The sequence below is a fragment of the Oryctolagus cuniculus genome, chromosome 6 (assembly GCF_964237555.1).
Source record: "Oryctolagus cuniculus chromosome 6, mOryCun1.1, whole genome shotgun sequence".
In the NCBI taxonomy this organism is placed as follows: domain Eukaryota; kingdom Metazoa; phylum Chordata; class Mammalia; order Lagomorpha; family Leporidae; genus Oryctolagus; species Oryctolagus cuniculus.
In genome coordinates, this window is record NC_091437.1 from 167462107 (window position 1) to 167486526 (window position 24420).

General features: G+C 65.9%; 1 protein-coding gene across 5 annotated transcripts in view; it reads right to left on the minus strand.

Annotated features, from left to right (window-relative positions):
• ZC3H3 (zinc finger CCCH-type containing 3) overlaps nt 1–24418 on the minus strand; it is a 76990-nt gene extending 52572 nt beyond the window's left edge. For all 5 annotated transcript variants that reach the window (XR_011389351.1, XM_051841771.2, XM_070075587.1 and 2 more), the window contains exons 1-3: nt 24260–24418; nt 22236–23496; nt 21156–21328 (exon numbers count right to left, since the gene is read on the minus strand). Coding sequence is in view for 4 of the 5 variants with exons in the window: in XM_051841771.2 (XP_051697731.1) it covers nt 21156–21328; nt 22236–23496; nt 24260–24347 (1522 nt within the window). In the remaining variant the exon portion in view is untranslated. The remainder of the gene's footprint in view (nt 1–21155; nt 21329–22235; nt 23497–24259) is intronic.
• Nucleotides 24419–24420: the final 2 nt, after the last annotated feature.

Here is a 24420-nt window from a genome sequence, read left to right on the forward strand (position 1 = left end):
GCCGGGGCAGACTCTAGGGGTGACATGTTCTCCACAGGACAGGCCCCCGGGTCGCGTGTCCTCTGGAGGCAGGCCAGTGGGATGGGCTCTGGCCTCCCACACAGACAAGGGTCCGTCCAGGCCAGCTGCCCATCCCTCTCCGTACCCGGCTCAGGTGGGCTTCTCCCGTCTGCAGCCCCCAGCTGCACCTGCCCCTCTGTGTCTGCCTGTGGCTGCACTACACAGCAGGGCCACTCATGTCCAGACACACACGTGTACGCTCACACACACTGCACCCGCACACGGTCACCTCCTGCCCCCCAGCTCAGGGCCACCCCTCCACCCCACACCCCTGCCCCCCCAGCTCAGGGCCACCCCCTCCACCCCACACCCCTGCCCCCCAGCTCAGGGCCACCCCCTCCACCCCACACCCCTGCCCCCCAGCTCAGGGCCACCCCTCCACCCCACACCCCTGCCCCCCCAGCTCAGGGCCACCCCCTCCACCCCACACTCCTGCCCCCAGCTCAGGGCCACCCCTCCACCCCACACCCCTGCCCCCCCAGCTCAGGGCCACCCCCTCCACCCCACACTCCTGCCCCCAGCTCAGGGCCACCCCCTCCACCCCACACTCCTGCCCCCCAGCTCAGGGCCACCCCCTCCACCCCACACTCCTGCCCCCAGCTCAGGGCCACCCCCTTTACCCCACACTCCTGCCCCCCAGCTCAGGGCCACCCCCTCCACCCCACACCCCTGCCCCCTCAGGTCAGCCAGGCTCCGAGACCAGGCACCTGCTCCCCTGGCAGAGCTCAGGGCCAGCCCACAGGACAGCCGCGCGATGGGACATCCCTGAAGCCCCTGGGCTCCTGTGTGCAGCAGTAGCAGCCCGGCCTCTGCCCCTCAGGGACGTAGCGCCACCCCTCTGGGCAGCCGCAGCATCTCTCCCCGTGTGGGCCAGTCCGGAGGTCCGGGAGGCTAGGGGAGACACGATGTGCAGGCCTCTGGCCCCAGTCCCGCCGACCCTGCGCCCTGGGGCACCGCTCTGCTCTGCCTGACTCAGCAGTCCCACAGCACTCCTGGGGCAGACCCCGAGAACAGGAGGCAGCGCGTGCCTGAGCCGCACCTGCCCACCGTGTGGGGTGTTCATCACGGCCGTCAGGCGGGTCAGCAGCAGGGACCCTGATTAGCAGTGATGAGCACCGAGGCCCAGGCTGCTCATGCGTGACCCCGACTCCCCGCAGGCGGCACAGCCGGCTGAGGGGCCTGCAGCTGTGACGGAGTAATCAAAGCAGACGCCTGGGGAAGCGCAGCCTCCCTGCCCACGCCTCCCAGGCCCTTCCGCTGTGCAGAGGAGAGGATCCACGATGGGCTGCCTCGCCGGGCTCTGGCAGCCTGCTGTCCCCTCGTGCCCCTGACACAAGACCCACGCGCCAGTCCCATGACAGACTGAAGGGCACATCAGCCCCTAGGGCAAGAATCAGAAGGCGACCGACGCCTAGGCAGGAGGGCAGGGCCCCAGATGACCAGGGGGACAGTCTCTCAGAAAGCACAGAGCAGGGCTCAAGGCCCACAGTCCCAGCCGGGAAATAAGGCTGGAGGCACTGCACAGCTGTCCCCCGAGATGTAGACACACGCCTGCCCGCCTCCACCGGTGCCGGCCCCACACTCTGCCTGTACCTCTCCACCTGTGCCTGCCCCACACTCTGCCTGCCCGCTTCCACCTGTGCCTGCCCCACACTCTGCCTGTACCTCTCCACCTGTGCCTGCCCCACACTCCGCCTGTACCTCTCCACCTGTGCCTGCCCCACACTCTGCCTGCCCGCTTCCACCTGTGCCTGCCCCACACTCTGCCTGTACCTCTCCACCTGTGCCGGCCCCACACTCTGCCTGTACCTCTCCACCTGTGCCTGCCCCACACTCTGCCTGTACCTCTCCACCTGTGCCTGCCCCACACTCTGCCTGTACCTCTCCACCTGTGCCTGCCCCACACTCTGCCTGTACCTCTCCACCTGTGCCTGCCCCACACTCCGCCTGTACCTCTCCACCTGTGCCTGCCCCACACTCTGCCTGCCCGCTTCCACCTGTGCCGGCCCCACACTCTGCCTGTACCTCTCCACCTGTGCCTGCCCCACACTCTGCCTGTACCTCTCCACCGGTGCCTGCCCCACACTCTGCCTGTACCTCTCCACCTGTGCCTGCCCCACACTCTGCCTGTACCTCTCCACCTGTGCCTGCCCCACACTCCGCCTGTACCTCTCCACCTGTGCCTGCCCCACACTCCGCCTGTACCTCTCCACCTGTGCCTGCCCCACACTCCGCCTGTACCTCTCCACCTGTGCCTGCCCCACACTCCGCCTGTACCTCTCCACCTGTGCCTGCCCCACACTCCGCCTGTACCTCTCCACCTGTGCCTGCCCCACACTCCGCCTGTACCTCTCCACCTGTGCCTGCCCCACACTCCGCCTGTACCTCTCCACCTGTGCCTGCCCCACACTCCGCCTGTACCTCTCCACCTGTGCCTGCCCCACACTCCGCCTGTACCTCTCCACCTGTGCCTGCCCCACACTCCGCCTGTACCTCTCCACCTGTGCCTGCCCACTCTGCCTGTACCTCTCCACCTGTGCCTGCCCTGCCACTCTGCCTGTACCTCTCCACCTGTGCCTGCCCTGCCACTCTGCCTGTACCTCTCCACCTGTGCCTGCCCCACACTCCGCCTGTACCTCTCCACCTGTGCCTGCCCCACACTCTGCCTGTACCTCTCCACCTGTGCCTGCCCCACACTCTGCCTGTACCTCTCCACCTGTGCCTGCCCCACACTCTGCCTGTACCTCTCCACCTGTGCCTGCCCCACACTCCGCCTGTACCTCTCCACCTGTGCCGGCCCCACACTCTGCCTGTACCTCTCCACCTGTGCCTGCCCCACAGTCCGCCTGTACCTCTCCACCTGTGCCTGCCCCACACTCTGCCTGTACCTCTCCACCTGTGCCTGCCCCACACTCTGCCTGTACCTCTCCACCTGTGCCTGCCCCACACTCTGCCTGTACCTCTCCACCTGTGCCTGCCCCACACTCCGCCTGTACCTCTCCACCTGTGCCTGCCCCACACTCTGCCTGTACCTCTCCACCTGTGCCGGCCCCACACTCTGCCTGTACCTCTCCACCTGTGCCTGCCCCACAGTCCGCCTGTACCTCTCCATCTGTGCCTGCCCCACACTCTGCCTGTACCTCTCCACCTGTGCCGGCCCCACACTCTGCCTGTACCTCTCCACCTGTGCCTGCCCCGCCACTCCGCCTGTACCTCTCCACCTGTGCCTGCCCCACACTCTGCCTGTACCTCTCCACCTGTGCCTGCCCCACACTCTGCCTGTACCTCTCCACCTGTGCCGGCCCCACACTCCGCCTGTACCTCTCCACCTGTGCCTGCCCCACACTCTGCCTGTACCTCTCCACCTGTGCCTGCCCCGCCACTCTGCCTGTACCTCTCCACCTGTGCCTGCCCCACACTCTGCCTGTACCTCTCCACCTGTGCCTGCCCCACACTCTGCCTGTACCTCTCCACCTGTGCCGGCCCCACACTCTGCCTGTACCTCTCCACCTGTGCCTGCCCCGCCACTCTGCCTGTACCTCTCCACCTGTGCCGGCCCCACACTCTGCCTGTACCTCTCCACCTGTGCCTGCCCCACACTCCGCCTGTACCTCTCCACCTGTGCCTGCTCCACACTCCGCCTGTACCTCTCCACCTGTGCCGGCCCCACACTCCGCCTGTACCTCTCCACCTGTGCCTGCCCTGCCACTCCGCCTGTACCTCTCCACCTGTGCCTGCCCCACAGTCCGCCTGTACCTCTCCACCTGTGCCTGCCCCACACTCTGCCTGCCCGCTTCCACCTGTGCCGGCCCCACACTCTGCCTGTACCTCTCCACCTGTGCCTGCCCCACACTCTGCCTGTACCTCTCCACCTGTGCCTGCCCCACACTCTGCCTGTACCTCTCCACCTGTGCCGGCCCCACACTCTGCCTGTACCTCTCCACCTGTGCCTGCCCCGCCACTCTGCCTGTACCTCTCCACCTGTGCCTGCTCCACACTCCGCCTGTACCTCTCCACCTGTGCCGGCCCCACACTCCGCCTGTACCTCTCCACCTGTGCCTGCCCCGCCACTCTGCCTGTACCTCTCCACCTGTGCCTGCCCACAGTCCGCCTGTACCTCTCCACCTGTGCCTGCCCCGCCACTCTGCCTGTACCTCTCCACCTGTGCCTGCACCCCCACCTGTAATCGCTACTCCTGTGCCTGCCCACCGTTCTGTGAGTGGGCCCAACTGTTACCGCGCTTGCACACAGCCGCACTGCCCACCTGGAGCCAGCTCCAGGACCTCCTCACACTCGATCCTCCAGCACCTGCCACCTGGCAGAGTCCAGCCCGTGCCCTGCAGGTGCAGGGCACACGGAGCTGCATTACTGGCACAAAGCCCCCACCCGCCTGCCGCCTGCCTTCACCTGTAAGGGGCTGCTCTGGGGCCTGCAGGGACGCGTCTGCCTTTCAAAGAAGCCTCAATGGCAGCTGAGGCAGGGGGCGGCTGCGGAGCGCCCTGCCCCTACGCTGGCGCAGCAGGAGCTGCCAGGCCCAGTTCTAACAAGCTTCAGATGTGGGATGACTGGAATCACAAGCATGAATTTTTATGAGCCTAATAAATCACTCCTCTTTTCCTGCACTTGATGATTCCCAGCAAGGTGTGGTCCCCGCGCCTGCCTTGAACCTGCACCCTGAGGCCACCAGGGGCCACTCGTGGCCGGCCCGGCCAACAGGCACCTCAGCGGTGGCGGGGCGCCACTCAGCAAGGCGGAGCACAGATGGCCAGGCCACAGGCCTGGGAAGGCCCCGCCAGGATACCTCGTCAGCACAACTCACCTGAACCCTCATGAGCGTCTCGGGAAACCCGCCGTCCTGCACAGGGTGGCTGCAGGCATGCTGGCCGCTGGGCGTGACTGCACCCTGGGAGGGGCCCAGCCAGGCCCGTCCTGGGGGCCTCGCAGCACTTCCAGCTGCGTGCGGGGTGGGCCGACCCCCTGCAGACGGTGCCCAGCACCATCAGAAACAGGATCCGCACCCCGACAGCCACTCACGGATTATCAGATCACAGCGGCAGTGCAGACAGGGCCGTAAGTCACCCTAAGCAGCCGTGTGCACCGCCGTCTGAGGCGTCCAGGCAGCTCAGAGATGACAAACGGCGCTGTCAGCCGCCAGGCCCCCGCACGGGATCCGTGTGCTCTGCTGCTCCGCGCTACCTAGTGTTTAATGACAACAGTGAGGCGGCCGCCGCCTTGGACTGTCAGAGCCCTATTAGGAGGAAGATTGAGACCCTGCTCTTCTTAAAGTCACTCAAGCAACGCCAGTTGCTAGTTCCTGTAATTACCGCACACGAGCATCGATCGCACAGCGACACCGACCCCCGCGGGGGACGACGGGTGCAGTTTGCTCAGTGACAGTCGCCACCGGCTGGGGGTGGGTCTTCCTTCCCCTCTCACGACTGCTCTGCCTCCAAGCAGGGAGGGAGAGAAGTCAGCCCGCACACCCCAGCCACGCGGAAGTACGGGCCTACAGGGGACAGGACGGTGGGCGGTGAGGGGCCTGCCCTCAGAAGGGGAGCACGGGCCTCAGGGGCAGTGGGTGTGGGAGGACAGCGCTCGGCCGCCTCACCCCCTCCCAGCGCCCCTTCAAAGAGGAGGGTAGTCCCCCAAGCTCACCCCACCCCCAGCTCAAGGTCACAGGCAGTCCCTGGCCCCTGCACCCCAAGGCTGGCATTCCCTGTCCTCTCCAGCCTCAGACGCCAAGCAGCACCTGAGACAGAGGCACTGTGATCACCCCGCTTCCCAGCTCTGGCCTGCAGGGCCACACCCCGTCTCCTGCCCCCCCCCCCCACCGCAGCCTCTGTCCTAAAACCTCAGTCGAGCCCTTGGGGGAGGACAGGGCCCCCCAGCACTCCACAGCAAGGTCTCGGCCCACCTGACCACACACCCTCACCCTCAGCTCCCTGCTCCCCTCAGGGACACACTCCTAACTTGTGTCCCCAGGCCTGGCCACCCCCTTGCCCGACCTGAACACCGGTGGGCATGAGCCAGCCAGGCCCCCAACACTGGCAGGCAGGACAACCTCAAAAACAGGGCCTGCCAGGGTCGGCACAGGCAGGGCTCCCGGGCCCTCCCTCCTGGGTCTCAGAAAGTGGCCGTTCCGGGCAGCAGGCAGCGCCGCGCGGAGTCCAGGCTGCACCTCTGGTGGGAACCCAGGAACCTGAACTGCTTGAGCCGCCAGGGGGTTCCACTGGGAAGCCCAACTAACCACAGCGTACCCCAGGGAGGCGCAGATCTGACCAGTACCCCGCAGCAGGCCCACAGAGCTCCCCCGCCCCAGCTGAGGCTGTGAGCTAATCCTGACTTTCACATGTCGGTCCCCAGAGGACATGGCCTGGGGCAGGAGCTTCCTGCTCACTGAGCCCGGCTGCCCTCGAGCCCCTGCACGCTTGCCCATCACAGGCACGGCGGGGGCCCTGCAGGGGCCTGGAAGTCACCTCATCCCAGACCCCGCGTGCCAGTCTCCCTCCAGGCCTCCCCAGCTGTGCTGGCAGCCCGAGGGGCGGAGCTGCAGAGCAGTGAGCAGGCCACGGGGTGGGGGGAGTCCCCAGAGCTGCCACTGGGTCCCTAGGGCAACCCAGTGGGGTCAGGCCAGAAGCGACTCAGCCGGAGCTGTGGACAGACTAGAGAAGGGCCCACATGGGCTGGGGATGGGGGTGTGGAGCCACACGTCAGGAACATTCTAGCCCCCGCTCCCAGGAGGCACTACCGTGCTTGCTGTGGCGTGTACACATGTGCGAGGAAAGAAGCAAGCAGACGGCACAGAGACCCCAGGCACAGGGCCAGGAATCCCCCGGCTACACACTGAGTCCCCAGACCCGACATGGAAAGCCACCCGCAACCAGCAACACCTGCCTCACGTCCCCCCAGTAACAGTGAGCCAAGAGTCCTGCGGGGCCACCGCAGCACCCAGAGGGGGAGGGGGAGAGCAGCGGGGTTCTCCCCTGTGAAGAGCTGGCCGGGGAGGGGAGAGGTGCGAGCAGGCAGGGCCTGGCCACAATACACTCAGCTGCCCTTCCCAGCCCAGAGGCAGCAGGCGAGCGCGAATGTGCTCACTGCGGCACCAAATCATGCCTCCTAACGACCAGCTGTGGCTGCGGCCGCCGTTTCTTGACAGGGAAGCCGAGGCAGAGAGAGGTGTGGCCAGAGGTCACAAGGCTCCTGAGTGCACCAACACCAGGCTCGGAGGGACAGAGCTCACCTTCTGCCCAGCGGGAGCCCCTGCGGCCCCTGGGACCAGCAACAGCACCTAGGGTTCTGGCCCCGGCTCCATGTCCACCCTCCCAGGAGCTCCCAGTGGGCCAAGTGAGGGACTGGCCAAGGGCAGGGAGCTCAGGCTGTGGCAGCACCATACGAGCCCCCTTCCTGCTTCATCACTGGGCCCAGGAATGAGCCACACACACACCCCCAGCACCACCCTCCTGGGGAAGCAGGCAGGCCGCATGCCCCTGCAGGTGGTGGGTCACTGCCTGGCACCCTCCTGCACCTGCTGCCGCCACCCTCACGCTGGCTCTGAGCGGTCCAGAACGCCTCCCCAGGAGGGCACAGGTGCAGCACAGGCAAGGGTGCTCTCACGGCTGCTGCAAGACGGGAGCTGCCTCGGGGGCTTCTCCAGCAGAGGCCTCTGCAGGGGTGAGGCGGGAGAGGGTTGCCTGGCCCGGCCTTCCCTCAGGATCTACACTTATCCCAGAACTGATCAAGTCTCTGCAAGTCTCTGCAGGCATCAGCACCGCCGCTGGAGGGGCCACCCTTAGGCCATGCGGGCCATGCTGAGCTCATGAAACCAGCACCCACAGACCGCACGGACTCGCAGCTGAGGCGCCGGTTAGCAAGCGCACACCGCACACCAGTGCCCGGGTTCACAGCCAGCTCTGGCTCCCAGGAGGCGGCAGCGAGGACTCCTGTCGCTGAGTCCCCGCCCCATGTGGGAGATCGGGATGGTGCTCCCAGCTTCAGCCCCAGATGTCATGGCATCCGGGACAAGGGCTTGCTGGCTGGCTTGCTTACTCTGCCTTTCAAAGGAGTACTTAAAGAAAAATGGAATCCACCATTCTCTGGTTTTGGCAAGATCCCAGTTCATATCGTTCCGCAGCCCCCAATCTAGGCCACCACATGCACCAAAGGCCTCAGAAGTGCTGGCAGAGACCCTGGAGCCGGAGTCCAGGGCTCAGGGCAGGGCTGTCCCTGGGGCTGTCTCTCAGCTGTTGTCCTGTCCAGAGGTGGACCACTGCGGGCCCTACCACCCACCTGACACAACCATCCACGGCCGCTCTGGGTGCAGGCAGACGGACATGAAGGCAACCTAGGGAAGAACCCTGAGCACAGGGTTTGGGGAGACACCTCCCCTGACTTCCCAGGGGGACATGAGGGGAGGCCGGCCACCGGAGGCTCTGCCAACAGCCGCATGATCTCACAGTAGCGGAGCCACAGTGTCTGCACCCCCACCTTGCTCCAGCAAGCCCTTTGCTGCCAGCAGCCGGGGCACTGGAGACATTCCCATAGCCACTTTCTTGAGAACTGGCCACTGACACCGCGGGCCCCCAGTGCAGGCTCTCTGCAGGCTGCCGCACCTGCGCCACACCCGCCACGCTGCTGCTGCAGCACCAGAAGGCGGCCGGACCCCAGCACAGATCCCAGCAGCTTGGCGTGCACCGTGAAGGGGAAACACAGCAGCTCTGGGAATCATTTAGAGTGAGTCGAGCCCCATAGAATGACAGCAGACGAGAGCCGGCCAGCGCTAAGGGCCCACAGGGCCGAGCACACAGGGGCCTCCCCGGGAGAACCTGCCTGGACTAGAACCCTCTCCTAGACACAGCCGGCCTTGCACGGGAGCCCGGGCTCAGGTCTGCTCCAGGCTGATGTCTGGGCGCAGCAGGCGACCCAGCTCTCTCGGGCAGTCCCCCGAGCTGGCTGGCTCTAACAGGCAGGGAGGCAACCATGGGAAGCACGAGCCACACCCCTCAGACGCCTGCGGCCCCTGGCCCTCCCCGCGTGTCCTGCAGTGAGCCAGGCCCAGCTGGGCTCGGGAGCCCTCCCCTCGGCACAGCTGCTCCGCACACAGCTCTGCAGCCCAAGGCCAGGCTGGGACTGCAGCAGTCACTGGGAGCCGCCCGGGCTGGGCCACTCCTGACTCCCAGAGCCCCTGCGAGTGCCCCTCTCTGCTGGGCGCCAGGCCACAGACAGCAGCAGGACAGCTAAGGCCATCGCACTGGACACACCCGCCAGTCCAGCTGGTCACAGGGCCCCATGTCTGGCCCCCACCTCAACAGCCGTGAGGGGGCAGGGCAAGGGTGACACAAGGACAAAGGGGGAGATCTGTCTCCCCTGCACTGGAGGCTGTGGCCTGGGACGAGACCGGCCAGCCTTCCGGAGCTGGACGCCCAGAGCGGTGGCACAGGCGGGGCCCAGGCTCCTCTCCAAGGCCAGTGCGCCTTCCTGCCACACCTGCAGACACTCCAGCAAACCAACAACCAGCCACCCAATGACCAGGAACAGCCGAATTCACAGCCACTGTACCCGGCTGTGATCTTTGGAAGTCCCATCTGTCCTGGGCACTGACACTCGCTCTCCAGCTCGCAAGGCCTGCACGCTGAGATGCGCCAGGTCATGCAGCGGACGCCCAGAAAGTGGCAGCGGGACCCAGCCATGGCCGCGGCTTCCCTGGCCCTCTGGGGCCCACAGGTCCCTCCAAGCAGGGCCCTGCCTGCTGCCAGCAGCAATCGAGTCCCTGGGCTCACCAGGGCAAGACCACAGCTGGAAGGAGTGGGACCACAGCGGGATCACAACAGACCACAGCAGACCACAGGGGGACCCAGCGGGACCACAGCAGACCACAGGGGGACCACAGCGGGACCACAGCAGACCACAGCGGGACCACAGCAGACCACAGCAGACCACAGCAGGACTACAGCAGGACCACAGCAGACCACAGGGGGACCATAGCGGGACCACCGCAGACCACAGCGGGACCACCGCAGACCACAGCAGGACCACAGGGGGACCACAGCGGGACCACAGCAGACCACAGGGGGACCACAGCGGACCACAGCGGGACTACAGCAGACCACAGCAGACCACAGGCCCCCCACCCCCAGGGCTCCTGTGACCTGTTGAGAAGCTCTGGCAGCTAAAAGACACATAACCCAGCCCTTTCCTCACATCTCTCCCTAGGCAGAGCCACACGAGGGGCCCAAAAGCCAGAGAAGGGGAGGGTCTCAGCTCAGAGCCAAGTAGGCGCCTCCTCAGGGGTTGCCATCCATGTCAACATGCTCCCAGTGGACTGCAATGGGCAGTGAGGAGAGCCAGCCAAGAGGGCATGGCCCTGGGGCCCCACGGGGGCGTGCACAGCCCCAGACAGCAGGCTCCGGGGAGGGGCCTCAGGTGCAGAGGCACGCCCGGCCAGGTCTCCTGCTGGCAGTGGCCCACACGACCAGGCAGCACTGGCCACCCTGGCCTGTGAGAGCAGCAGTGAGCAGCCTGTGTCCACCCCTGCCCACCATGGGTCAGCACCCTACCATCCCTAGCCAGGCTTGGCACCTGCACAGCCCCCTCCACACTCCCAGCAAGAGAGGCACCCCAAGCAGCATGCTCTGACCCTGAAGTCCAGGGCCTCCCTCAGTGTCGCTGAGGGGTCTGCTGGCTACACCTGAGGCCTGTCACCCACTGTCACTCAAGCCCACACAGCAGCCCTGCCCCAGGAGAAGCGCCTCACGCAGCCCCCACCGCCCTCAGCCCAGCATGGCTACAGCAGGATCTGCATCCTGACCAGGCATGGCTGCCTGAGGCCTCTCCCCTGGCCTCAAGCTGGAGTGAGGAGAAGCCGCAGGAGGCACTGACCGTCCACAAGGCCCACAGCAGCCCAAAGTGCCTGGACAACCGAGCAGCCCTCCCACCACTCACCCAGAAAGCTCGGGGGCCACAGGATCTGTCCTGTACACACAGGTCACCAGGACCCTGCACTCTGACCCTGCAGGTGGGGGAGTGGGCCACCAGCTATGGGGCGGGGGGAGAGGCTCCCACCCCCAGCTCTCCAGCATGCACGCCCCACTGGGCCAGCCCACCAGGCACTGGGGGTGGGCAGGGGGCCTGGGACCTGGGGCTGCAGGCTGGCTTAGCCTGCCCAGCACAGAGCCTCTCTCTGGGAAGGCCACCCTGGACACACGGCCCACAGCGGCCCTGACCCTTCAGGCTCTGTCCTGTCTGGCCTTCTGCAAAGTGTCCATCTGCAGTCTCTACCACCCAACAGACAAGCGGACCAGAGACCACGAGGAAGAAAGAGCAGGCGTTCAGCACGTGCTTAGGCTGCCGCATCCCCAGTCGGAGCTCCTGGGTCGCGTCCCGGCGCCTCGGCTTCCCATGAGCCACCTGCTAATACGCACCCTGGGATGGCTCAAGTGGTTGCGTCCCTGACACCCATGTGGAACCAGACAATGGAATGGATAGGGATCCAGGTAATTACGCCAACTTGAAAAAAAATAACTAACTACCGATGAGCCCAAGGGGTTAAAAGACGAGACTGCAGGGACAGGTGGCAGAGTGCCTGGCTGTGCCCAGACCCCGCCACAACTCCAACCCAGCTCCCTGTTACATACCTGGGAGGCAGGAGGTGATGGCCCAAGTACTGCGCCCTGCCTCCCACGCGGGAGACCTGGGTCTAGTTCCTGACTCCTGGCTACAACCTGGTCCGGGCCCCAGCTGTTGTGGACACGCGGGGACTGAACCAGTGGATGGAATATCTCCTTCTCTCTGTCTCTCCCTCTCTCTGTCACTCCCCGCCCCCTTTTTTTTTAAACAGGCAGAGTGGACAGTGAGAGAGACAGACAGAGAGAAAGGTCTTCCTTTGCCGTTGGTTCACCCTCCAATGGCCGCTGCACTGCGGCCGGCGCACCGCGCTGATCCGATGGCAGGAGCCAGGTGCTTCTCCTGGTCTCCCATGGGTGCAGGACCCAAGCACTTGGGCCATCCTCCACTGCACTCCCGGGCCACAGCAGAGAGCTGGACTGGAAGAGGAGCAACCGGGACAGAATCCGGTACCCCGACCGGGACTAGAACCCGGTGTGCCGGCGCCACAAGGCGGAGGATTAGCCAACTGAGCCGCGGCGCCGGCCCACTCTCCCTTTCAAGCAATCTTTTTAACACACACATACATACACACAAAGCTCATTCAGGTGCCGGTGCAGTGGCGTAGCAGTAAAGCTGCCAGCTGCAATGCCGGCATCCCATATGGGCGCCGGTTCAGGTCCTGGCTGCTCCACTTCTGATCCAGCTCTCTGCTGTAGCCTGGGAAAGCAGCAGAAGACGGCCCAAGTCCTTGGGCTCCTGTACCCACGTGGAAGACTGGGAAGATGCTCCTGGCTCCTGATCAGCACAGCTCTGGCCATTGCGGCCTGTTGGGGAGTAAGCCAGCAGATGGAAGACCTCTCTCTGCCTCTCCTCTCTCTGTGTAACTCTGACTTTCAAATAAACAAATAAATCTAATCTTAAAAAAAAAAAAAAAAAAAAAGACAAGGGAAAGGAGCCAGTGTTACAGTGCACCAGTTAATGGCGCCAGCATCCCAGCATGCGGTATGAGCACTGGCTCCAGTCCCGCTGCTCCACTTCTGATCCAGCTCCCTGCTAATGTGCCCGGGGAAAGCAGCAGAGGATGGCCCAAGTACAGGAGTTCCTGGCTCCTGGCTTCAGCCTGGCCCAGCCCTGATCACTGCAGCCATCTGGGGAGTGAACCGGAGGATGCAAGATTTCTCTCTCTCTCCCCCTTCCTCTTTCTCTGTCACTTGCCTTTTTTTTTTTTTTAAAGATTTATTTATTCATTTGAAAGGCAGAGCTACAGAGAGGCAGAGAGAGAGAGAAAGAGAGAGGTCTTCCATCTGCTGGTTCACTCCCCAGATGGCCGCAACAGCCGGAGCTGAGCTGATCTGAAGCCAGGAGCTTCTTTCGGGTCTCCCACGTGAGTGCAGGGGCCCAAAGACTTGGGCCATCTTCCCTGCTTTCCCAGGTGCATTAGCAAAGAGCTGGATTGGAAGTGGAGCAGCCGGGACTTGAACCAACGCCCATATGGGATGCTGGCACTGTCACAGTGCTGGCCCCCACTCTGCCATTCAAATAAATAAAAGAACAGAAATGTGAAGAAGATAGAACAGAGGGAAAGCACATGGGAAGATGGTAAACTCAATCCAGATATGTTCATTACTACACTAAATGTAAAAAGACTAATTTTTCAACACTGTTTTATTGATTTACTTACTTGAGTGGTAGAGACAGATTGCCCAGCCGCTGGGTCACTCCAACAGCCCCAGGGCAAGACGAAGCTGGGAGCAAGGAACTCAACCCAAGCGTCTCACCTACAAGGCAGGGACGGACCGCTGAGCCATCACCACGGCCTCCCGGGGTTTGCAGCAGCAGGACGCTGATGGTAGGAGCCAGGCATGCCCCAGGCACTCCCACATGGAAGGCAGGCATCTTTCCCTATCCTAACCACCAGGCCAATGACCACCCTAACTATTTCCTTAAAAGACAACTTCAGGGGCTAGGTGCCTGAAACACAGCACCACACGGGCACCAGTTCGTGTCCCGGAGGCTCCACTTCTGATCCAGTTCCCTGCTAAGCAGTGGAAGATGGCCCACGTGCTTGGGCCCCTGTACCTACGTGGGAGACCCGGAAGAAGCTCCTGGCTGCTGGCTTCAGATTGGCTAAGCTCTGGCCACTGCGGCCATTTGGAGAGTGAACCAGTGGATGGAAGACCTCTCTCTCCCTCTCTGTCTCTGTAACTCTGCCTTTCAAACAATAAATAAGTCTTTAAAAACAAAAAACAAAACAAACAAAAAAAAAAAAACAAAAACAAAAAAAAAGCCAGACTCCCCGCTCCATAAGCGACTTCAGCAGCCACTGCGGTCGCGCCAAGGCAGACGCACAGACTGACGGAGGCTGCCCACGAGCTGCGCCCTCAAGAAGCCTCGGCAGAGGCCAGAGGCTGGAGTCCAGAGCACAGGCACAGACACAGCATGGCTATGGGGTGGCCGTGCAGGGCGGCACTGGGCAAAGTGGCCAGAGCCAGACCACACGGCGGCCCCAGCCACGCGAACGCTCCCCGTTAAAAGCACTGCCTGCCCTGGAGACCGCGACGCGGGTGCCCCTCGTCACCTCTGGCCCAGGCCCACGTCAGCACACGGCAGGGCGGCAGGGCGGCAAGGTGGGCCTGGCTCTCTGGCTGCCACACCGCCCTCAGACACACTCGGGCTCTGAGTGCCACAGCAGGGCCAGAGTGCGGCCCAGCCCCACGCCCACACAGCTCCGAGAGCCAGCCCAAGACCTGCCTGCCTGGGGCCTGCAGTGCGATTCTGAGGGGACCACCGCACCCCTTCCACCACAGCCCAGGGCAGGAGGAGGCCCAGCTGGCCTGAACTTCCCTCAGCTGCCCTCGGCACGAGAGAACTCTGCCCGCAGTGCCAGGCCTGTCCACAGCACACCTTCCCAGGTCTGGCACCCCACACCCCCCCATGGGGGTCACGTCCCAGAGACCAACAGTGGGGCTGCCATCGCTGGCCCCAGGAGCCCCAGGGGAAAGGCCCTGGGAGCCCCTGGGAAGTCAACAGGCTGGGGGCCCTGAGCCAGGCCGCCTGGCCCCTGCTCCTCCTGGGCCACACAGAACGTCCAAGCTGGGAGCTGCTCAGGGGTCAGTCAGAACCGCCCAGCCTGGCTGCCAGGCCCAGGCAGGGCACACGGACCCCAGCTCCAAAGGCCACCCGAGCAAGACAGCAGTGAGAGCAGAGCCTGGCACAAGTGGGGGGCTGAGGACCCGCGGGGTAGAGCTCACAGCTCACAGCCCCCGCCCCCCGCAGCCAGGAAGGGCTTCTCCAGGCCCCCAGCACAGGTCTGCAGCTGCCCCAGCAAATGCTCAGACGCTGGGCCCTGGCACAGCTCGGGGATGGGCCAGCAGCCGGGCATTCCTCCAAGGAGCACACCTCCGTGGCAGCTGTGGCAGCCAGGGCTGCCCGGCGCCACCAAATTCCCACCAGGGGGCAGGAGGGTGGGCTGTGGGCAGCCGGGCCTCTGCACCGCCTTCCAGGAGACTGCTCTTAGCCCGCCTCCTTGCCCTCCTGGGTTTCACTTGGCACCCAGCTCCTGGGCCTGCCACCACGGGGGACTGGACCTGACCCCCTTCAGCGGTCTCTGCCTGCAGCTGGCCCGAGAGCAGGGGTCAAGTCCCCACTCAGAGAGTCCGGCCGCAGGGCTCCACTTGAGCCCAGGGTCCAAGGGCAGGAAGGGTGGGGGCCTCCTCGGCAGGGCCACGAGGAGGGAGGCAGGCTCCAGGGCCAGATGGCCTGCCTGCCAGTGCGGGGCCGACTGCGCCGACTTTCCCAACTCTGTGCCTCCTCGGTGAAACGCACCGAGCAACCGAGCATGGGTCTGGAGAAGCCGCTTCACGGCCATCTGGACTGGCTCCTCCCTCCCTGGGGCCCTGGGGCCCAGCATCCAGGTCAGCACCCATGGGGAGGGGCACCTGTGTCCAGCTGGGGGGCGGGGATAGCCATGGCCCCACCTGGGATCCAGGTCCCTGCACTCAGTGCAGAACCCCCCAGGTCCAGGTCCAGCCTCAGGAAGCCCTGTCCACAGCTGGACTCTCCCTGGTCTCCTGGAGACAGCCCACGTCTCCCAGCAAGAATCATCTCAGTGTGGCTGGGGCCTTGCTGTGCCGGCCATCGGCCACACACCCAGCACCAGGCAGGAGTGCGCTGGATGCTGGGTCAGCAAGGGAGGCCCAGGGCAGGAAGATCAGGCGCCCAGGGACAGCTACAGGCTGGGACGGGGCTTCCTCCCTGTCACAGCCCCACCGCACGCCACGGATGCCGGGGGAGCAGCACAGGTCCCCAGAGCAAGTGCACACCCCCGGAGCTCCAGCACACCCAGCCTGCCCCGGCTGTGGGGGCGGGGGAGGCAGAGTGGAGGGAGTGCCGCCCAGCAGCGCCAGGACCCCCGGGCGCCTGCATGAGGGGTTCAGCCGCAGGCTGGCCCCCAGCAGAGAAGGGGCCACTGTACTGGGCCCCTGGAGGCCACACCTCCCCTCCAGAGGTGGAGCTGCCCAGCACCCAGGATCACAGCTTCTCCGGGCGCTGCCGCCTCGCTCCCACACCCAGGTGTGAAACCCAGGAGCGGTGAGGAGAGCCACCAGGAGGCGGCAGGGACGCTGCGTCAGGCCAGTTCCCCGCGCTGGCCTCAGGCCTGCTGGTCCCGCCTGGGCGCAGACTCCCAATGTGGCCTACAGGGTGGGACGTGGGGCTGGCCTGGCACTGTGCCCAGGAAGCCCCTGACCGTTCGGCGGCACGTCCCCACCGTTGCAGCCTGGGGCATGTAGCAGACCACACGAACTCACACAGCCCGTGTCCCAGCACCCACTGCCAGGCCAGACTCCTGAGCGAGACCACCAGGGTGAGAGGGATCCTGTGGCTCAGGGGACGAGGGCGCTGCCCTCGACCAGTCTCCCAGGGCATGTGGTGGGAAGGAGCCTGTGCCACTCATGGCCAGGAGCACAGCGACTCACCCAACAAAGGGACCCGCACACACTGCCCCGGCTGGGGAACCCAGGGCCCCTGCCCCCACGGCAGCACCAGCTGGGGCCGTCCCGACACACCAGCTTCCGGGGGTGCCCCCAGGACCAGGTCGGCACGGCCAGGACAGCAAGCCGGCCGCCCAGAGCAGACCTGGGAGCTCAGAGGTCCTACAAACTGGCCCTGCAGGGCTGCAGCCCAGGGCGGGACAGGCAAGCCCCTGCTGACCATCCCGCCCCCCGGGGCCAGCACCGCTCTGCTCCCTTTGCCCTTGCAAGCACACACTGCCTCACGTGGCGGCACGCTGACCTCCAGCAGGGCGGCTCCAGCAAACCTCACCTCCCACCGAGGCCAGCTGGGCCTGACGACAGCGTCTGCCCCGGGCCGTCTGTGGGCCCTCGGGACGCACGGCGCTGGCCGGCCCGGGTTGGGTGAGGTGGCACCAGCCCACGCACCCACGGCAGCCTCCTTCCCTGCATCGAGCGCCCTGGCGTGCGTCTCAGCCCAGGCCATGCGCGTGCAGGAGGGCACAGGACCCTGGCCTGCAGCACCAGGCCATCGGGCAGAAAAGAGGGAACGCCCAGGGGTGGGACATGGGCTGACCAGCACCACCACAGATGCCCTCATGAGGGGCAGCGTGGACAGCTGACAGCCTTGAGAGGAAGAGGCCCGGCGCCTAGGCTCTATCTGGTCAGTGTGCGTGCTGACCCTCCCCTCAACATCCCAGCACAAGCCAAGTGCAGAGCCATGGTCAGAGCCGGGCCTGGGCACGAGGCGACAAAGGACCGCATGCACCAGCAGGGCCTGCGCTGCCACCCAACAGGGGACACCAGGGACCTGGGAGGGGGTGGGGAAGAACTTGGGAGGCAGCCATGAAGCGCGGAGGAAAAATAGGACAGCGGAGTGCACACACGCTTGCTGCCACAGCCAGCAGAGCCCACCCAGGAACTGGCAGGGGCTGCCAGAGGGTAGGACCAGTGCCCAGAGGGCCCCCGTGCCCAGGCGTCTTGACCAGGAGAGCTGGCCGACAGGCCGTGGGGTCCTGCACAGGGCGGCAGGTGTCGGGGAGGTGGGCAGCACTCACATGGAAGGGGCCCCCTGAGCACTGCCTCGGAGACTGGGACTCTGGGAACAGGCACCAGGTCCCAGGGGGCTAGTGCAGGGAGGCAGGGAGGCCTGGGGAGGTGAGAGAAGGCGGGGCTCCGGGGTGAGACCGGGGACAGCTCTCAGCGCACATGGTGACAGGGGCTATACCCGGCCAGACAAGGGCCCGTGGCCCACACCTGCCCTCCCTCCAGTGTCCTGGGGCAAGGACAGGTCCAGCCAGGGCTGGGACAGAGGCAGCTGACTCAAGTGAGAACCCGGCAGGTGCAGGTCTGGCGCCAGCTCACGGTCTACACATGAGACCACTGTGCAAAGCGGGTCCTCCTGTCCGCCACAGGTGGACCCCTGCTCACTCCCGCCCAGCCCTCCGCGTCGGAGCCTCCTGCAGGCCCGGTGTAGGTGGTGGAATGGGGGCAGCAGGACGGAAGTCTCCCCACATCGCCACCCACTGCAGCTCTTCTAGGGCTCGAGGAAGCCCCGACTAGGGCACAAGGGGGCAGCTGGAAGAGCGGGACAGCAGCCATTCAGCCAGTTGCCCCATGGTGGCCGAAGCCCCGCGCTGGGCCCAGGCTGTGGCCGGAGGAGGAGAACTTCAGAGCTGGCCCTGGACCCACAAGAGGCCAGCAGCAGTGGCGTCCCTGGTGTGAGCTCCACATGGACCACTTGGCACAATCGCACGTGTGGCAAATCCTACGCCAAGCATGAGACCCCCAGAAGGCTTCCCCCGCCTCTGCCCAAGTGCCTTCCCCGCGTCCGCCTGCTTAGACGGGTACAGATGACGCCGTCTGCCGCGGCGCTAGGCGGACACTCAGTGCCCAGGCTCCCAGCAGTGTCTTCCAGGAGAAAACGCAAGGAGCACACCGCTGGGGCGCCCCGGACCCCCGTCTGGTCCCCAGCCACAAGCCCACCGAGCTCGGGAGGGGGAGGCGGGAGAGGCAGGGAAAGGCCATGACTTTGGCACCCGCTCCGTCCCCAGGGCAGGCGGCCATGGGTGCTGAACAATGCAGTTTTGAATTCAATTAAAGCGATTATCTGCTGTGGCAAATAAATCGTGTACAGCAGCACCCCAGGCACTTCGCACCTCAGCCCCGCATCCCTCCGCTTCCTCCTGTTTACGCACTCGCAAATTAAACTGCTGATAATATGCGCCAAAATAAAAAATGAGCGCACCTTGTCCCGAGAAAATTGATTCTCCCTCCTCCTGAACTGGCGACTGCAGGTTTTATACACTGTTCCTGGTGGTCATTAGTAATTCAATTTTCTTTTTATTAGCCCCCTATCTGCTGAGCAACACAGCGGCAGAGCTGACCTCTTTCACACGGGTAAATGTTTAAAACCCTTTCCTGATTAATTTTGCCAGTTAAGAAAAAGAGGAGAAATGGCCCGGCTCTCGCCCATCACAATGAGTAAAGCTTAATGTTGATTGTGATGGAATTCCTAACGCCAGGGAAATTGATTGAGCGCGGCAATTATGCTGCCGTAGTAACTCAGGGGAGATGGGATCGCTCTCCCCTGGCCGTAGCCTTTTGGTTATTTAAAACAATCCAATTTGCAAGGATAATTATGTATTAGTGTTTTATCTGCCACTTGAAATGAGCAGGGGAGTTTCGATGCTGGCCCAGCATTAGCAGGTTATTGCTGCAAATTACTTGATATCTGCTTTCTTTCACATAAAGAGGAAATTAGGCAATCAATTACCACCAAAAAAAAAAAAAAAAGTGCACCGAGGGGATCAGAGGAGCAAGTGCGCCCTCTGCTGGCCGCCATGCCGCACAGCAGGGCTGCGGTGGGGACACAGGCGCAGCTGCAGGAGCGGCTCCTGGAAGCCCCTCCCTCTCCCACAACACAGCAGCCCCGGGTGGCAGAGCCCACACACCCCGGCAACTGGGACACTCCTCCCACAGGACGGAGCCAGGGCTCACCATCTGCTGGACGCAAAACAGGGAGGTGAGGGCCCCGGGCAGCCACAGAAGGGGGGCCCAGCTGGCTGGCAGCCACTCTAGCCAGGGTCCACACCCGCCTGGAGGAGCTGTGCAAGACCCAGGCCGCCGGGGCCCAGGGAGGGCCTTGCTCCCCAAGCACCCAGGCACAAAACGGACGCCTGTAAGGCAGAGGGCCAGCTCTGCCCACCAGGGCTCAGGACAGGCAGGCAGGCCGCAGGGCAGGGTCTTTGCAAGACGGAGCCTGGGGCAGCCTTACCGACTCCCCAGGATGAGCCAGCCCCCACCTGGGAAGCTGTCCAAGGTAACTCCTGACCTCGTGGAGGGGCGGTCCCTGGGCCTCCTGCCCAAGTGGCCACAGCAGGATCCAGGCCAGTGGCTCACACAGCTCTGCACACACCTTCCCAGGACTCCCTGCCCACTGGGGAGAGCGAGGCCCCCGCCCCGTCTGCCTGCTGGCTCCTCTGCTGGCCACTCCCAGGGCACGTCACGTCCCTGAGGACAGGGATGTGGGTCCAGCTCCCTGCTTGGCTCCGCAGCCAATCACCCTCCCTCCCTGCTGTGGCTACAACCCCCTTCCTCATCACATCCACCCCCCAGCTGCCAGGGTGCCTGGCCAAGGCTGTGTATGGCTGGGCAGCTGGGGCTGGTGACCTCAAACCTCAAACTCCTGCTCCCCGTGGGGCTCAGGGGGCACTCGTGGGCGCCCACGGCCCTGGAAACAGGCCAGCCTGGTACGAAGCAGGATGGTGGCCCCCACAGACCACAGACCCCCACAAGGACCCCCACAGCCGTCCCTCCCACCCAGCCCAGCCACGGTGCCTGCAAGTGCCCTGGACCTGTCACCCTGGATGAGGTCCACACTCGCCAGGGCCCCAAGCCCAGCCGCACAGCCCCTGCAGGCTCTCAGCACTGCGCGGGCCACACAGCACTGCGCACACAAGCACCAGTTCTCAGTCCGACTGCGCATGTCCTGACAGCCCACCTGCTCCAGACCTCACACCTGTCACCAGCCCCAACACCCAAAAGCCCGCCCACCCGCACACGCCCCCAGCTCTCCCTGGCAACCTCGGCCAGTGCCATCCCAGGGCTTCAGACCCCTCCCCACAGAGCCCCAGGCACAAGCCGGCCTGGAGGTGGCATCCCCAACGTGTCCTGGCCTCATCACTCATGGTCGGGGAGGGCAAGGTGGTCCCCACAGAGCCCCCACCTCCTCGAGGCTGGGGCCTCCCCAGGCCACGCCAGGGCCGCAGACCCACTCCTCTGAGCTGCTCACAGGGCCCCGGGTGACAGAAGGGAAGGGAAGCCAGCGCCTCCCAGGCCGGATCTGCGGCCGGGGCCCAGACCGGGAGGCCTCCTCAACGCAGGTCTGCATGGCCACCGCCCTCTCCCTCCCAAGAGGGGCGAGGCTCCGTGCCTGCCCCGCCGCACGCCCCGCCCCAGCCCAGCGTCCCTCCCCCGGCGTACCCTCTCTGGTGGGCAGGCGGCACAGCCGGTGCCTGGTGATCTGCAGCAGGCCCCTGTGGGGGGTCTTCTTCAGGACAGGGGTGCTCCTCCCGCGGACGGCCTGTCGGCGCCGCAGGCTGACAGGCGTCTTGGTGCCGACAGCTGAGGGGCTGCTCTTCTTGTCCCCAGGGAGGCTGTGGGGAGAACACGCAGGCAGCTGCCCACCCACCTGCCCCGCCTCCACTGGCCTCTGCGGCCAGCTGGGGAGCAGCCCCACCCACCACCCCAGGGGATCCTGCCACACACCCCAGGAAAGGATGGGGGGGGGCAGGACCTCCCGCCTCCTCCCCACCTCCCAGGCCAGCTGTCACCGACCCCGAGTGCTGCCCACCAGGCCAGCACTCCCAGAGCAGAGCGAGCCCCGCAGAGGGAGGCAGGGAGGGGCGGCTCCCACAGAGGGCAGCAGGGCAGGGGACTGCCCACCAGAGCCAAAGGCCAAGGCCAGACACAGGAGAGCCTTCCTGGGGGGAAGGCACTATCCCCGGCCCCAGACCACGCACTCCGGGCTACCGCGCATGGGTCGGGGACAGGAAGGGACGTGTGCCGGGGAGGCAGTGCCGGCCTGGCCACCTCACCCACCACGGGGCAGCTGGGATGCGAGGGAGTCGGCTGCCTCTGGGGCAACGGCCCCTGACGGTCAAAGCCAGGGAGGCTGCAGCCCCACAGCCCGCTCAGACGGCTGCCCCATTGTAGCCTGGACAGCGCCCTTCAGCGCAGGCCGCGCAGGGCCTGCGCCCGGGGCAGAGCAGCAAAGACCAGGTGCCCCTGGGCGCTGCTCGGAGCACAGCCACCCCAGCAGAGCTGGGGCCGCCGCTGCAGGCCAGGGGCAGGCAGCCCCGCACCCCACCACGTGCCCTGACCCCGCGGACCTGGGCAGAACAGGCCCAGCGGCCCTCCCATCAGGCTCACAGGAGAGAGGGAGGCCCGCTGGCCGTGCCGCCCCAGCTGTGGGCCTGACCGGAAGCGTGCAGTGGGAGGGAGCACAGGCTCAGGGGGGCAAGGCCTTCCCCCAAAACACCAGAGTCGGGGGCCCGGCCGTACCTGGTGCCGCTGCGCCGCCGGATGATCTTGGTGCGGCTCTTCACTTTGTAAGCCGAGAGCGAGGTCTCCCCGGGCGCCCCCGCCGGCCTTGCCCCCGGAGGGGACCCGGATGGCACGGGGGCGAGCAGGGAGGCGTGGTCCCTGCCGCCAGCCTCGGCCTGCCAGCGGAAGGAGGAGGAGGAGGAGGCGGAGGGGCTGGAGGCCTTCCACTTGTACTTGCTGGGGGAGGGCCCGGCCTTCGAGGCCGCAGCCGGCCTCCTGGCCTTGGCCTGGTCCGCCCGGAGCTGCGCCGGCTCTGTCGCGGCCGTGCCGCAGGGGGTCTTGCCCAGGTTTTCCACGGCTGCTCGGGGACTCAGGGCCCGCCGGGCGGCACGGGGGCTTTTGGCTGAGGCTGCGACCCATTTGTAGTTATTTTTCCGGAACTTGCTGGTTCGACAGGGTACCAGCAGCGAGGCCTCGCGGGCCTGCCTGGCTCCGGAAGCTGGCCTGGCTGGGCCCACGGTGGATCCTGAGGGGACCGGCTGAGCTGGGTGGCCGGCCCTCACTCTCCCGTGCCCCGGGAGCTGCGCGGCACAGCTGGCTGCAGAGTGAGGGGCACCTGTGCGGCCCAGGCCGGGGGCAGGGGCGTGTGCCTTGATGGCCACCGCGCTCTCGCTGACCGTCCGCCGGGGCCCGGGGGCGCTGCCACTCACACTGCCCACGGACCTCACGACCCGGGGCCTGCCCGGCTCCTTCTGGCAGACCAGGAGGGGGTCCTCCACGCTGCGGCCGCCCCTGCCTCTTGCTGGCCTGCAGGGCTGCAGCTGCCCCCCAGGGGGCTCCCCCTCGCCTTCCCGGGGCTGTTGGGCTCCCCAGGGGGTGTCCTCATCTCCCACGGAGCCCTGCAGGGGCACCGGGGCCCCAGCACAGCCGGCCTTCGACGGTGGCTTGATTTTGATGACCATGTTGTGATCTGAGCCAAGCTGGACCTGTCTCTCAAGGACGTCCTGCTGGGGCTCGGGGTCCGGCCTGGCCCCTGCTCCAAGGGCCGTCTGCACGTCGCGGTCACCGGACGGGTCAGAGGACCCGGGGGGCCAGTTCACCAGGGAGTATTTCTTGCGCCACGAAGGCCCCTGGTGTGTGAAGTCTCTCCGGCTGGGACGAGGGTAGCGGGTGCCAAAGGCCCTGTCCCCGTGGTAAGCGGGCGGCTGCCATCGGGGAGCAGCTGAGGTGCCCGGGGCAGGTGCGTTGCCGTGGAGGTTTTTGTAGTCGTCGATCAGACCTGGGAAGACAGAATCACAGCTCGGGTCACCCGCAGGGCCACGCCCGCCCTGGGGGCGCCAGACCCCGACTCACTGAGGGCTCCACCCTCAGCCCGACCCCTGCCGCACAACAGCCCCGTGTGCCCGCCTGCCGGGCCCATCTCTGAAGGGAAGCGGTCCCTGGGCAGCTGCCAGGCCTGGGCAGGAGGAGGCTGGGTCAGCCCAGACAGGGCCGGCGGCTGGGCGCCAGGGACGCGGGCCTGTCCCCTCCGGAGGGGGCGGGGCAGGGGCCGAGCGGCACCGCGGGCTTGCACTGAGCTGGGCGGAGGCCCGGCAGCCGCGGCCGCCCCCGCGGCTCTCCACTCGGCCCCAACAGTCTCCCTGAGCGCACAGCCTACTTTTAATTTTTTTCCAGTTTAGAAAGACCAACTTGGGTCGAAAGACATCAGCGAGCGGACGCTGAGGCCTGGGACCCGAGGCCGGGAGCGGCCCCGGGCGCGTGAGGGCAGACGGGCGAGGGGCGAGGGGCGCGGACGCGGCGGCGCCCCAGCCCGTTACTCAGCCACGCCGCCGCCGCGGCCCCGGGGAGCCCCGAAGGCCGCCGGACCAAGCCGGGGCGGGGAACCGACCAGCCGCGGCCCCGCTGGCTCGGCCCGACCGACGGCCCGCCCCCGCGCCGGCACCGGACGGCGGGCGGAGCGCGACCACCCCGAGGAGAGGACGGGGGCCGCCGTGAGGTGAGGGGGAAGCGGGGGACGCGCGCCCGGCCCCGGCCTGACCCACCCTGTAGGAGGCGGATCTGCCGCCGTAATTGCTCCTTTTCATCCATCTCCCGAGTCCGCGACGCCCGGCCAGGCCCCCGCGACGTCATTGCTGCGCGACCGCTTCCCCGCGGGCGGGGCCGGGCGGAGCCGGAACCGCCGAGGCGCGGGGCGGGGCCGCCA